This window comes from Clupea harengus, chromosome 10 (genome assembly GCF_900700415.2).
Source record: "Clupea harengus chromosome 10, Ch_v2.0.2, whole genome shotgun sequence".
Taxonomy (NCBI): domain Eukaryota; kingdom Metazoa; phylum Chordata; class Actinopteri; order Clupeiformes; family Clupeidae; genus Clupea; species Clupea harengus.
The window spans coordinates 5,246,020-5,261,430 of NC_045161.1; the positions used below are offsets into that span (position 1 = coordinate 5,246,020).

Below are 15,411 nucleotides of genomic sequence, written 5' to 3' on the forward strand. Positions count from 1 at the left end.
GGTGTAATACACAGAGGACTGACACTGACAACTTTGGCACTTTATTCTCCATTTAATGAGAGCAAAATATTTAAAAGGAGGATTTAAAAAGTCGTTAGAAAAACTAGCATGTTAGCTAACGTTAACTCCAGATTAGCTCACGGTTGTTAAAAAATAAACCTTTTTTTTAGCTACTTGAAAAAAACATCCTGGTCATCCCTTTCTGCCTGAAACAGACGCCTAGGTCTGAACACGGCCAAAAGCACAACATATTTCAGTCCCAGAATAAAAAATCAACAAATGCTGTTCCACTTGTTAGGGGTAAATAAAGTATGGTATTGCCTAGTGCTAGTTGTAGGTAAATAGCTTGCGTATGTAGCTATAATCATAATGTTTGCAGAAGGATCTTTGTGACTTAATGCTATTATAGCCAGAGAATGTCTCATAAGGGTGCTTTGGCCACTAAAGGGAGAACTTGGGCAACTCTGACTTACTTTCCTCTTCCTCGAAAAAAACCTCCTTCCATCTAGTCTGTGGAACAGCTAGCGCAACACTTCAATCAAAGAGTATGGGAGTTGAATCTGGTGCGTGATGTGTAGGAAACCAGGAAAACGCGGAAAGGATTTCCATTGCTATGGGTATTCCCGCTACTGATAAAGTGGAACGGATTTGATTGTGAAGCAATGGAAAGAATGCTGGTCTAGTAGACCAGTCATGCACTAATATTTTGATGGCAAATGTGGGGGGGTCCAAACGAATTTTTTTTAAAAGTGAGGGGGACGTGACCCCCCCAAAGTTATATTGTGGCGATGCCCATGTACTTAGCTGCTCATAGTGATGCATAGTTGATTTGTTTTTTCTCTATATAAGCTAATTTTCATGTTTGCATTTAATGTTTGTATTGCGACCCACCCAGCCTAAATGAGATACCTGTTTCTGCACTTAAACAACTTGCCACACTACTGCACACTCACTAAAAAAATAAATACGCCAACTTCCTAACTGGTCCCAGATGAAGTTAGTTACCGTTATTCACTAACATCACAAAAATCCAGTTCCCATGAGCTGCGAGGGATTTTAGTTTTGAAAGGCACAGGGTAAAATGATAGTTTCAGCCTGGGCACTGTTCTTGTGAAATCTAGTTATTGTGAGATTATACATCTTGAAGTTCTGGTGTTTTCAGACATTGCAGTTGAAAATGGGTTCAGTTCATAAATGTTTGAGTGCCCACTGGTACATACGCTTGTTAAAAATAGAGCTGGCAAGGATTAGAGAAATGTTTGGGCCAGTGAAGGACACTGACTTGACTACTAGAAGTATCAACTATCACTATCAACTATCTTGACGGAGGTATTCTACACTTCATATCAGGAACCCAACTAGAATGTCTGGGGACCTGGCGGTCCTCCTGCAGATCGATACATACACCCATCATTCTTTCTGTATGGCATGACATACTGTTTCAGACCGTAGCAATCCAGTAACATTTGAAACATGTGACTCCTTTTTGTGGGCTCGAGCACGTGTCATGTGTGTCTAGACTCTAGATACAGATATATTGCCCCATTATCGTGATGCAATGCAAAAGAGAACAGACGTGCCGTTTAGCCATTTTTCTTTAGTTTGATGGTCCTCTTTCACCAGCATTGCCTCGAGGAGGAGTGATGTAGGCTGGGCTGGGTTGTTTGCCAGAAGCCCTGAAACCCAGATCCTCATCCAGAGACAATGGCTGGGAATCTATTATCATCAAATGTATTCACGCGGCATGATTTTTCTCTTGCAAGACTGGTAAATGTATGAGCATATGAAGATGTATTGTGATGATGGAGCAACGCAAAGACTCGTCTTTGGCGTCTTGCCGTTTATTAACCGCACACAGCATTCAGGACAGGACAGCATTCAGAATGGGCGGGATGACGGGGATCTTACACAGACACAACGCACAGGACAAGGGTAGAGAAAGACACTCATACGCAAGGAAAACAACACCAGGGCATTTCACATAACACACAGACTAAGAGGCAACAGAATTATGCACTAACACAGGCACTTTCTAAATACGAATATTAATCACAGGAGTAACATTGACATGGAACATGGAATCATGGGAACTACGGTGGCCCCCTGTTTCCACTAGGGCCCGACAGAGTTGATCATCAACCTGGCCGCTCAAATACAGTCCTTTAGAATGGCCCGTGCGTCCAACCCTCGTGCATCGGGTGTTTTATTTTTTATTTTGTAAATATGTTGAGTGAAGCACTTTAAAGTTAATTATTTATTGAGTGAACTAGAAGTTCAGGGTGGCCACATCTCGCATTATGTTTTGTTGTTCAGTACCAGAATGCTTTGCAGTTTTGAGAATGTTGCTTGTTTTAAAATTAAGTTATGATTCCATTATTTGTTGGCTAAGAAGATACAGACGGAACATCAGCCTTGGCGAAGAGGAACTGGGGACTAGTGCAGCGGTGGTCCCCTCCCTACACTGCTCCTCTGTCGGCTGTCTGCCAGGTTGGGTGGCTGTGGCTTTCGTGGTTGCCAGGTTGGGTGCTGGAGCTGGACTATCCTGTCACAGCGGGAGAAGCGGTTGGTCGACCGGGGTGGGCGTTATCTGGATGATGGAGATTGTTTCTGCTGGCACCCTGCTGGAGGCAGCACCAGTCCCCTTATCAGTTCAGCCCTTTCTTCCAGCCATGCCCACCTCTGGACAGCCTCCACTCTCCTCCACTCATGTGTTCACAGACGCACCGTCCTGCACCACTCCATCTCCATCACTATCTCCTGTCTGTTGCATACTCTAGGGCAGGGGTTTTCAACCAGGGGTCCGTGGCCCCCTGGTGGTCCGCGACGGCATTGCAGGGGGTCCGCGACATTATTTTTATAAATATACCTGGGCCCGTCGACATATTTATGTCTGAATAGCCAAGTCGCATTGCCCAAAATACTGATGTAGACCCATATTCAGCGAAGAAATTACACTGACAAGTATTATAGGCAGAATATGTGTGCGGGGGGAGGGGGCGTGGCGGCGGTTACAAACATGAAAAAGAAGGGTACGGGACTATAAAAATCAGTGGGCCGCGGATTACTTTCTGGTCAGAATGGTGGTTCCTGGGACAAAACCAGTTGAAAACCCCTGCTCAAGGGCTTCAAGCAGCGTGCATGGGTAAGCTAGCTGTGCTAGCTGAGCTCTCTGATGAATTGGTCGTGGGGCGGGAACACAGCCAGGTCTAACCCCATTCTGGCTCTTGGAATATTGCCTTTTGGCGGCGCCCCTCCCTGCTGCAGCTGGGTGATCATGTCCTCGATGTCTCTTGCCGTGGTCATCCTCTTCCCTTCCTCCTCATGGCGCTCCATCTGACTTCTGACACTAATGTAATGATGGAGCATCTCAAAGGCTTCTCTTTGCCATCTTGCCATTTATTAATCTCACACAGGAGTCAGGACTGATACAGAATGGGCGGGATGGCAGGGATCTTGTAGACAGACACTATGCGCAGGCAAGGGTAGACAAACACACTAATACACAAGCAAAAAAAAACTACACCAGGGCATTTCACATAACACACTGACTAGATAGCAACAGAATTCCCCACTAACACATTCTAAATTTGAATATTAATCACAAAAGTAACATTGATATGGAACAGACAGAATCACAGGAACTATATCAAATCGTGGCACACTCATGGAGGCACAACAACACTGTTATAATGGGCTGTAATAAGAGTGCTAGTGAGCTTGGCCTTAAGATCATTCCATAGGCGCACAGACAGGGTTCAGCATTTGGTTACACTTTACATGAACCACCCCTATTAGATTATACATCTCTTATTATGTAATGTTTCTAATGATATAGCAATATCATGCTCTCTTTTATCGTCAGTCGCTTCAAATAGTGTTAACCAGCGTTCTTCCTTTCGTCTTGTTACCTCTGGTCACTAAGACACTAAGACTATCAGTAAGTCTTGTTAAGTTTATCTATCTGAGAAACTGCTCAACTGCCTTACTCTGGTTAGTTTAGTGATGTGTCACAAATTGCAGTCGTCTGGGTGATACTGATGACAGCACGTTAGCTTTGGACAAAAGCGTCTGCTAAATGACTAAATGTTAATGTAGCACAACAATCGGCACTAAAGAAAATGTAATTGGCAAATGTAGTGCTATGTGTTGGTCAGATTTTATGCCAGTGCAATTTTCAGTTATATAGTTTAAGGGAGATATAAAGGGCTTGTGTGATGATGGTAAAATAATTCACCACTAGGTGGCAGTGCCTACAGAGGTTTTTCTTTGACGTTGGCCCACTGTTTCATGTGATTGCCTAAACCTCTTTGATAATGAGCATAAGTATATTCTAGTAAGGACCTGTTTGCATATTGCGGATGCACAGTAATATCCTTTCTCACTCAGATACAATCTTAAGTTAGTTAACAACCCCAAGTTAACAACCCCAAAGCCGTTTGTAACACAGTTCAACATGCACACACATGTAATACTGTTCATCTTTATGAACCTGATCTCATTATACAATATACACAGTGATACCTATAGGTGTACCTATAGACGTGAAGAGAATACAATCAGCCCATATTATATAGATTATATGTCTCCTGAAGATAATTGCACCATGCACTGTTGTTAAAATGGTTTTCCCGCAGCATTTACAGTGCACATAATATGGCTGTACATGACTTGCCCAGATTGTGCACAGATTCAGAAAAATCTTTGCCAACAGACTCTGGTGAGAGGAACTTTTACAACCACTCACAGGTGGCATCACAGGATACTGTTCCTATGTTGACCATGTAAATGGTTGGGTTGCCCTAATCTTAAAAAGAAAACATCCGAAATGGCCAGTTTTCAAGAGTACAGGATGTTTGCCTTTATACTACCGGTCTGTTATTTAATTTCATTGAATTGAATTATTAGCATGTAAGATCTCAAACACAGAAAAGTGCTCATGATTCTATGGTTGCATGTCGGTCTCTTCATGATAGAAACAGTGATTATAAAACCTGCTACATAACCACCAGAGGGATCAGGCTGATGAGTTGAGTGGTTTCATGTAAATCCTTAGTCCTGAGCGACGGAAAATACAAATGGTGATCTTAATATTTCAATCAGTTATTGGCTAATGCAGCTGCTTCAGTCTAAGCTTAGGGTACTGTAGAGTGCGATAAGAAACAGACTTTTCTTCTTACTGTAAATGTGGTGTGTTGTATTCTGCCACCTTTTAGGTATTCAACATGAACACATAACGGATACATGTAGGTAAGGCTTTAGTACTGTAAAACACAGAGGAGTTTAGGTATATGTATCTCGATGTAATTCTTATTATCATTTATGCATACCCCACCACTGTTTTGTGATGGCACTATACATATATTCTAAATGTTGGACATGCACCCTCAAATATAATCCTTGCTGTAAAGCTCAGTTCATCAGCTAACAGCGTGGCATATGGATCATGACAAGTGCCTTCATAAAAGAGGAAAAGGCCACTGTGTGCTCTGAGCTTTGGAGGGCAGCTCCAGTTGCCATGGTGGCTTTGTAAATCGACCCCATCTGCCAGAGCTCTTCCTGTGTTCAACAGGGCTTTGCTTAAAGTAGCAAACGCACGGGACAAAAAGCCATTGAATTATTATTGTGTAACCAAACCATGGTGTAGTGCAGTGTTGCGTTATTCAGATTCAATGCCTACATAAACCTCAGTGGATACTGGATGAGCTGTTGAAAGCTTGGAATGGGACGTTTAGGTATGTATTTTATGCAGATAAACCATGTGCAGGTTTTTTTTTTTGCAGATAACAATTATATATTTTTAGAATGCATGTATTTTTGATTAGTTTGTTTTGTCAAATAAAGACGGAAGCACATTGACATGGTTTTAGTATTTATTTTTCGTTTTCCAGTAGAAATAGAGATGAAAAAAGTATTGCACATCTTTCCCGATCTTCAAACACATTTTCAGTTTCAGTTTTCTTTCAAGGAGCTTCTCCATGGCATAATAAATACATCAATAAATAAATCAAACTGTATAAAAATAAATCAAAGGTATGTACGTGTACTCTGATCTACATGGAGTGCATCAAGCCTCCATCTCTTAGAGTCCTACATGTTGAGTCCCTTCGCCTCTGCAGCTTCTCTGGTTGCATAAGTGCTTTTCCTGCTTCAGAACATTCACTCTGTCTGCACACGCATGAGGCAGCAGTCCTCTGCTCGCTCCATCACAGCTGCTTCCTCTTTTGGCCCCGCTTTCCCGGGCGTGCCGCTACCTCCACCTCCACCTCCCCCATCTTTGGTTAGCCAATGTCTTTGAACCACCAAACGTCCCCCTTAGAGCCACCGTCTTCACATCCACTGGTGACCCTCTACCGTCCTTGTGGTCCTCACTTCTTTTCTCTGCTGGACTTTATAGACCTTTCTTGTGATTTCATATGGTGGTTGTGGTCATCTCCCATTTGTTCACGCCTTCTTCTGGCACATTGGATGCTGTTTGCCGAACGTGAGCTGACTGATGAGGTCTCTGTATCCGGCGGAGCGCAGATACCGTGGATAGCAGTCTTTCTCCATCAGGATGTAGATCAGGTGCTGTGCCTTTTCAAAGCAGGATGTTGTCGGATGAAGCAAGTTGGCTTTGGTGATATCCTGGGTCTCATGGTCAATATTAACCTGGCAAGAAAGGAGGAGAGGGAAAAGGTCTTTAGTACAACCTGTCAGTGGTCATTATAGATAAACACACACCACTCCACAGCACACCACACCTCTGGACCTGAAGTGCATTATTTGTAAGAGATTAAAGGTAGAAACGAACCTCTCTGGGTGCTTCAGTCCCGATGAACTCATTGAATATTCTCTCTGCCTTGGATGGTAGCTTGGCTGCTGATCTGGTCTTTTTGAAGTCTTCACATGCCAAGTAGAAGGCAATGTTCTCCTCACTGAACTCCGAAATCAAGAAGGCCCTGAAGGCGTACAATCCATCTGAAGAAAATAAGAGATAGGAAAAGAGGTTTGGTTATAGGCACAGTCAGATCCGTTTAAGCTACCTCTTCAGATCTCCTCAGAGATTGTATGAACCTCTGATGGTAAGAATCAGTGTTCACACAGACTGAGGATTACAGTTACTGTCATTTTTCTTTAAAAGCTATGATGTATTCTTTTTCTATGTAGTGATCATCTACTCATGCTGATCTGTTGAACACATCTGTGCATGCTTGTTTGTTCAATGAAGGTTTACTTACGTTTACTTGACAGAAGCTTTTCAAATGATTCTTTCCACTGCAAACATTCCTCCAAGGTAGGTCTGTAGATAAAAGAGAAGGAACTGGTTAATTTTTTGCTACCTCCATTTTCTCTGGAGAATCTTCATGGTGAGAATTAAAGGATGTCTATGACAGCAGCTTCAATGCATTCATATTTACCTGGGTTTTCCTTCTTTGTAGGGCAGGAAGGGCAGACTCCAGTCTTGTCTTTGGAGGAAGCTTCCAAAGCGAGCCTTAAATTCCTTCACTCTGTGACAAACAGAAGTAAACACATGCTTATTTCAATCCTATCATATTACTAGGATAAAAGTAAAAACACATCATGAGATTTGTTATTTGCTATCAGAAGTCACAAAAAACCCTTAATACCTGTTCACCAGTGTTAATGGATCAATGCATTTCAAGTTAAATGTCATTAACACTATTTTAAAAAACATACTTTTACTCTGGACATCTTAATCCAGGAAAACTGTGCAATGAAGAAATATGTACCTTTCAAGGTATGAGGCAGGCAGCGCAGCTAGTCCTTTGCACATTGTGAGTTCACAAAAAGACAGTGGTTATAATCCTTTCAGTTGTGGCTGGCAGACAGCTCAGTAATGTGCCTTTAGACAGAACACTCAGAGCTTATATACAGCAGGCAGCAAGGCGTCACCAATCCTCAGCCAATCACTGCTGAGCTCTGCTGTGTGTGTGTGTTTGTGTGCGAGAGTGAGTTTATGCTTGTGTGTGTGTGTGTGTGTGTGTGTGTGTGTGTGTGTGTGTGTGTGTGTGTGTGAGAGAGAGACGGGGGAGAGACGTGGGAGTGTGGGGAAATTACTGAGACCAAAAGATACACCTTGGTTATTTTCCCCTGATCATTTCTATGTCCCCACATTTGTCCCTCATGTTGTTTGTTTTTCAGGTGAAAACATTGCACTCGAAGGAAGAATAACAAACTGCTCCCCCACAGTCATGAGAGAAGTGGTGCTTATGTTGTGTTGCAGTATGGCTGCAATCAACACTCAGCCAATCTAAAAATTTAATTAATCATAAGGATTATATTTTATATGAGGACATTTCTTTAGATGGTGAAGATTTGCAACAACTGATATATTTGTACTTTAATAACTGATTTAACAGAATCCCTATATTAGTGATTTATTACATTTGATATAATAAAGAAATGTTTCCTTCCCACAAACATGATAACTTCCTGCAAATGTAATAATTATTACGTTTGTGGGAAATTAGTTATTATGTTTGTGGTAGGCAAGGTTATTACGTTTGTGCGAAGTTATTACGTTTGTGGGATTCTTATGTTTAAAAAGTGCAGATTTGTTACGTTTATGGTTTATTACATTTGTGGGAAGTTATTACGTTCGTGGGTGAAACAATTATCTTTACCTCGGTGGCCTAGAGAGGCCACAACACTTTCAAATGAAGACAACAGTCGTAAAAGCAAAAACTGCAAATACAGAAACCACACACGTGAATTTGACAACACGTAGTTGCATCAAGAAATTAGAGAAAAATTGAGCAACCTGAGAAAACACAGAGACAACAAACAAATGTGGCCAATAGCACATGCATTATTTGATTTGATAACAACACTGGAGGCCCGGAGGACCCGGAGGAAGGGAATAATTCTATACACACTTAAATGATCTTCAATATTTGACTGACATATGAAGTATTGTATGATATGATATAATGAAGAAACTTCAGCATCAGCATCATGTACTCTTTGGCAATGCAAAGACTTTTGAATCTTTGAGTTGGGACTCCAAATACCATATCAATTGTTTGCTGTTTTAGGGTCTTGCCACAAATCAAGACATATTCTTGAAAATATTATTGGTGTTGGTGATGGCTTTTGGTCAGTGATATTAGTGAGGGGTAAATGTACACATATCTATACCAAAGTATTTGGTTCAGAACCTTGGGACAGTATGTGCCATGAACTGAATTATTAGAAAGGATCTGATGTGTTTCCTTCTGCAGTGAAAGCCAAACCACAAATTGTGCATGCCTTTACACCCTTAGACAAGAGTCCTATCATCTGAGAAGTTGTGAGTGCATCAATGTTTTTAGTTAGAGGAAATATACAGAAACATCAAGGCATGTCAGACTACCTTTGTCCCCAGGGGGTTAAACTGGTTTAGCGTGCAGGCTCAACAGTCATTGGTGTAAAGTATAAACAATGGTAGTCTGATGACGAATACTATGATGCCCCTAACGTATTAATGATGCAGAACGATAGTGTCATATTTACGTCCTGAGATTCCTTATGCCTTATGCCTTAAACAGGCCAAGAATAGCATTGAATTTTCCAAGAACGTCAGAGCATAGAGGTTGCTACAGCAATACACACCCATTATTTTAGGAAAATCAGATGTGGTTTATTTTCACATTTGGAGAAATCTCTACACCTTGTAATAAGGTAGCAGTGACTAAAAAGAAGGTAGGTAGGTAAGTACTAGTATAGTATAGAAAAACATGTGATTCATGGACATGCAAATTGAAAAAAAAAAACACTATGTTTCAAGTGACCCCAGTGTTTTCTCATGTGGGAACATTATTTGTTTACTCAAAGGAGAAAAAAGGAACACGCTTACCTAATGTGCTGTGAGTGTACTGAAGACATAGAACATTTGATTATAGGTGTAATATGATAAATGAAAGTGGCCTGAGGGGTTCCTGCCACCCAAATGAATGTTGATGATAAGGAACATCTAGTGAGACCAGTGGCAGCTGGAGGTTGAAACAGAGTATGAAGCTTCAAATTGTGAACCCAAGAAAGCTAGGGGGATTCAGGAAAGAGCCACGGCACAAGAACATTTAGAAAAAAAAAGCCCTTTCAATTGTGACTACTGATGAATGTAAACAAATGGACAAAATGAGACTTTAAAATGGTGAGACTAACCTTCAACAGATTCAATGTATCGCATACTACTGTACTAATGTATCGCATGTACTGCATTCAAGCATTAGATGCCCATGCTCCTACTGATAATTGTCAAATGGCTGTAGAAAATACTGGAATTTTCACCTAGGCCAGGGGTTTTCAACTGGTTTTGTCCCAGGGACCACCATTCTGACCAGAAAGTAATCCGCGGCCCACTGATGTGCCAGTGATTATCAAAACATTTTACAGTCCCGTACCCTTCTTTTTCATGTTTGTAACCGCCGCCACGCCTCCTCCCCCCGCACACATATTCTGCCTATAGCCTACAACTTGTCAGTGTAATTTCTTCGCTGAATATGGGTCTACATCAGTATTTTGGGCAATGGGACTTTGCTATTCAGACATAAATATGTCGACGGGCCCAGGTATATTTATAAAAAAAAAAAGTCAATGGTGAACTGATCAACATAGGCTCATGTCGCGGACCCCCTGCAATGCCGTCGCGGACCACCAGGGGGCCACGGACCCCTGGTTGAAAACCCCTGACCTAGGCTAAATGTGTTGCCAATAGAGTGTGGGAGTTTTCAGTGTTAGCATTTGATCACTTTGCCTAGGTTTTCTACTTGTGTTGTTTCGCTCACCTTATTTTCATCGATTTTGCGAAAACCCAAAACCAGGAAGGGTTAAAATGCTAATACTACAAACTTCCGGTAGACTCCGATACTCTATAGTTATATCCCTGTCAGTGATTCGGGCTGGTAGACAAACAAACGGTAGACAAAGATTTAATGAAATAAATTATATTTAAATAAATAAAACAAAATTTAAAAACATGAACAAGCCCGTTAACTCAATTAAAAGGGAATTCAATATTAACAACAATAACAAGACAGCATTAGACCGTGGGAGCCAACGACGGGGAAACACCTGCTCTCTTACTTTGCTAGCTGACGCTAGCTATCCTAGCAAACTTATTCACAAACCACTGCTTTAATATGTGATGCTGCTGTTCTCTCCTATGCTTTCTAGTTTCCCATAGCGTAAAAAAAAGAAAAAACCTGTAGATTCCAACACTTCTTCAGTGTTGAATCAGATGTCACATGTTAGATGAGCTAGCTAGTTAGAAACAAATCCTAAACTCCAGCTAAAACTAAGTAGCACATCAGCAGTTTTTTGAGGGTTGTGTAGGAAACCCAGTTTTCTGGTACAGGTGTTGGTCTAACTTCACTCTTAAAGGTACAGTGTGTAGTTTTCAGTGGCATCTATTAGCAGAAATGGAATATTGCTGAAAGCAAGGATCTCTTTATTGTTGTGGTGTTGTCTGTGATCTCTCGTATTGTTTGAATGTGAGGAATAACTTAGCATAACTGAAGCGCTTACAGGTACCAACAGAATGTTGTGATAGTGATGCACACAATTGATTCAAAAACGCCCACCGGTGCTTCAAAACCTGCTTCAAAACCTGGGAGACAAGGTCAGCTGACCAATGAAAGAACAGATTGCAGCTGTTGAAATCTATGCGTTCCATGTCCATGTTCCATGCCAATGACACTTAATGTCATTTCAAATTTGGCCTGTGGGCCCTGTGTTTTTACAGCTTATGTTGTCAGTTTGTCTGTATACGCAGCAACACAAGCAAGTAATCAATCATGAAATATAACGATGAGTGTTGTTTTTTGCTTTTGTGCATTTTTTATTAATCAATGTTTCATCTGTTTAAACGGATTAGCCACCCCTGAGTGGGACCTATTAACCTTTGGGTGTATTAATCATCGTTGAAGGATTCCCGTCTATATGGTTGTGTAAGGTTGTGTGAGTGAAAGGGACAACTATCCTAGCCTTGAGGTATCAGTGACTCATCTCTGATGTAAGCTCTCTGCAGTCTATCCTCTCCCAGGAAATCATTTATCAAAAGATGGAGCATAGCAGAGCATGTGATGTGAGAAAAATAGCCTTGTTGTTCACTCTCTGTCTCTCTTCCTGAACTGAAGACAACATCTTTGCACCCACGCTGAGAGGGGTAACATGTTTCAGATCGGGGGCCATTAAATCCTGAGAGAGGAGTCTCGGCGGGGAGCGCCCCTTTTCATACATCTGTTTCTCCCCGCTTGTGCTGACAGGGGACAAAGCATCCCGCCGCTTCCTCCAGGAACAGGAAATAGGGAATCATGCTGAGAGAACATCTCACCTGGTTCTAGCCGGGAACCACCTCAGTCGACCTGATCTGAGGTCAGCACCTCAGTTTTCTCAGAAACCCGTGGTTATGGTTAACTTGGAAACACCCAAACTGAGCTGATTGTGCACTGAAGCAGCGTTATTAAAGATAAAGATTGATTTCAACCATTGAACAAAACATTCATGCATTCAATGACGAAGGCCTGATTTGTTTGAAGAGGGTGACCAAAGACTAGACATTCTCATTCTTCAATAAAGAATCTTCTCATCAGTTTCCCCATGAATTATTAACATTGATAGCCAGCTATTTATCTATGTATCCCTAACTATATGCAGTCCAACCCTACTATCCCTAACTATATGCAGTCTTATTATACGGCTCTTCAGAATGTTCCAAAAAGTTCCGTTGATTTGAATTGGCCACCCCAACGTTTGCAGGTCTGTAATGTCTTGATATTCACCGCTGCGAAAAGTTAATGACCGCTATCATTTGCAACGGGTTTTATGCTTCTAATTCACATCTTTCATATCATTCCGCAAGTAGTCCGGTCATTTAACGTAATGGAAAGTCAATGTAACTTGAAGTCAGCAAGTAATGGGTTGCTACGCAACACCTGAAACTTTAAAGTTCTATTTGCTTGAAGAACTATTTTTTCTTAGCGGAAATCACGAAACGGCAACAAAATCATTAAAAATAGGTATTTTGGAGGAATGCCTTCTATCGTTTTGGCAAGTAACCGTATAATAAGCAGGATAATGTATTGTCCGGCAGTCATTATCGAAAAATAAATCCCTTCAGGACGAAACAAGACCTGTCAGGGATTTATTTTTGGATAATGACCGCCGGACATATTATCATGTTCAGGTCATCTGCCTTTTTCATGCCACACTTGAAAATCCAAATACATGACAGAGGTGACTTAGTTGGGCGTCATTTTGCTTATTGTATATCTAGTTGTGCAAGGATGTTTTGCACCCATGGAAATAGGGCCCAAAGACTGTTATCTTTCCATCACAGATGACATGAAAATCAACAGAAACCCATGAATTGGTGAAAATCAATTATATTTGCAAGTCCTCTCTGGCTTAGGGCATACACAGACCCGCACTCTTGGAAGAGTATTCCATGAACTGATGTTGGTGTTGACTTCCAAGAACAGCCACAAAGAAGTCTTTCAGCTATTTCTTTTTTAAGTATCCGTATGAAGAAGACTCTTACCAAGAATAATATGAGAGCCATCTCTGACGTGGACAGTGAATTTTACACGTTTCAGTCCAAATCTGAATTGATGTTCAGACTCGTCACACACTGTGACCCTTTTCTCTAGTTACCATTCCATACTGCAGTACATCGTACATCTCTTACTCGATTATTTCATCAAATGTTTTGCAAGTCACTTTGGAAATGAGGATCTTCTAAATACCTAAACTAAAACTATAACCATCTATTTGTCATTTCAACATGAATCGTGTCTGTTTGCAGATGTTTCATTAGTAAATTACATTAAAAAAAATATTCAAATTAATTCCTGATAAGAAATAGTTAATAAAGAAATGTGGTTAGAGGCTCAAAGCTCTCACATAAACAATGTTTAATGCCCAAAAGACTTAAATTATCTGAAACTCCAAAAGGGTGTGTGTGTGTGTGTGTGTGTGTGTGCATGTGTCTGTTTGTGAAAAGCATGGTGAGTTGTTGATTCTTATTAGCTGCTCGCAACAATATATTGGCAAGGGAGAGAATTTTCCAGATCATTTCTTTTTCCCTGTCTCTCAGTCTCTCAGAGTTCCCTAGCAACATGAGAAACGAGCTTAGTGTGAGTGCTGAGCCCCTCACCAAGGTCGGTGTCGGCTGTAAAGCCTGCAAAAATACTGTAAAATTAGCACCCAGCCAGGGCAGAGGCAGCGCCATATCCGGGAAAAAACAGCTAAAGGACAAGCCGAAGGTGCTTCCCGGCATGACTCAATGGTCTCTCTGTTTTGCAAAGGCCTTGATAAACATGTTTGTCACGGAAGGAAAACAACCAAAGGTTCATAAACAAGGCTTTCATTCTCTTTCATGAGATGCCGATTTTTACACTAAGTTAACTAAAATGTCCAGTAGATTAGGCCCAATCGATATCTGTTATCCAACTAAACCCTGTTAACAAAACTTGAAATTAATTTAATTTAAAAAAAAAATAATTCAGCGAAATGATTTATCTGTGATTTGTTTCACCTGAAGAATGAAAGCTGTAGAGATATTAAACAATATGGGTTATTCTTACAAAAATACATGTCACAGTACCAACCATGATCAGGATCAGGTAGGTTAGCATGTTGCCCCCTGTAAGCCTGCCTGTTAACTCCACTCCTGGTTTCCTGTGGAAAACACCAGGGTAGAATTGAATGAAAGAATGAAAACATTCTTAAACTGCTCTGGGGTGCAGTCTTCTACACATGTTTAAATGACAGACCTCATGTTGTCTAGCTGTGCCTCATCTCAGGGGAAAGCCTCGCCGGGAGGCTGCAGATGTTACTCATGTTCTGAGCAGTACTCACCTGCCTGATCTCCAGAGGCTGCTAGCGGCTCAAAACTCACACTCCGAGGCTCAGAATAAATCCCACTCAATTCCTCTGTTCAGCCATCATCTTGTTGTGTCTGATTTTGTTGTTCTATTAAGTGTTCATATCATGTCTTAATGTCCTTTTAAGTTATATCTGATAGTTTTCATTCAGCTTAATGTCATCATAAATACATATTTATGAGATGCATAATTCATAAAGACTGAATTATCTGGGAGACTGTGTGTCTGTCAACTGCCTTTCAAAGACATGACTGTATACAACATCTGAGTACTTTCAACATATCTATACATTTCTTCTGGGTTTGTGTGTTTCATGTTGTGACAGCAGAAGTGTATAGTCTAAGAAGAGTCTCAAATTCCCAGTCATAAATGCCCACTTGGGCACAGACAGTTTCATCTGCCTAATCGGTCATGTTAGCATGTGAGAACATTTATTAGTCACAGTACAATGAATATTGGTCTTACACCGTGAATGAACAACTTTGATGTTAAAATGCAAAATGGTAGGGTACAGGTGGTAGCTGAAAGAAACGATGTGATGCTGTAA

At 41.0% G+C, this 15,411-nt stretch overlaps 1 protein-coding gene across 1 annotated transcript; it reads right to left on the reverse strand.

Annotated features, from left to right (window-relative positions):
* Positions 1–6,324: 6,324 nt before the first annotated feature.
* Positions 6,325–7,835, reverse strand: rgs16 (regulator of G protein signaling 16). Its single transcript, XM_012834149.2, has 5 exons — positions 7,731–7,835; positions 7,398–7,487; positions 7,218–7,279; positions 6,791–6,957; positions 6,325–6,648 (listed from the first exon to the last, which is right to left on the reverse strand). The coding sequence occupies exons 1-5, from the start codon at positions 7,772–7,774 to the stop codon at positions 6,442–6,444; spliced, it is 570 nt and encodes a 189-aa protein (XP_012689603.1). The 5' UTR covers positions 7,775–7,835; the 3' UTR covers positions 6,325–6,441.
* Between the last annotated feature and the right edge of the window lie 7,576 nt (positions 7,836–15,411).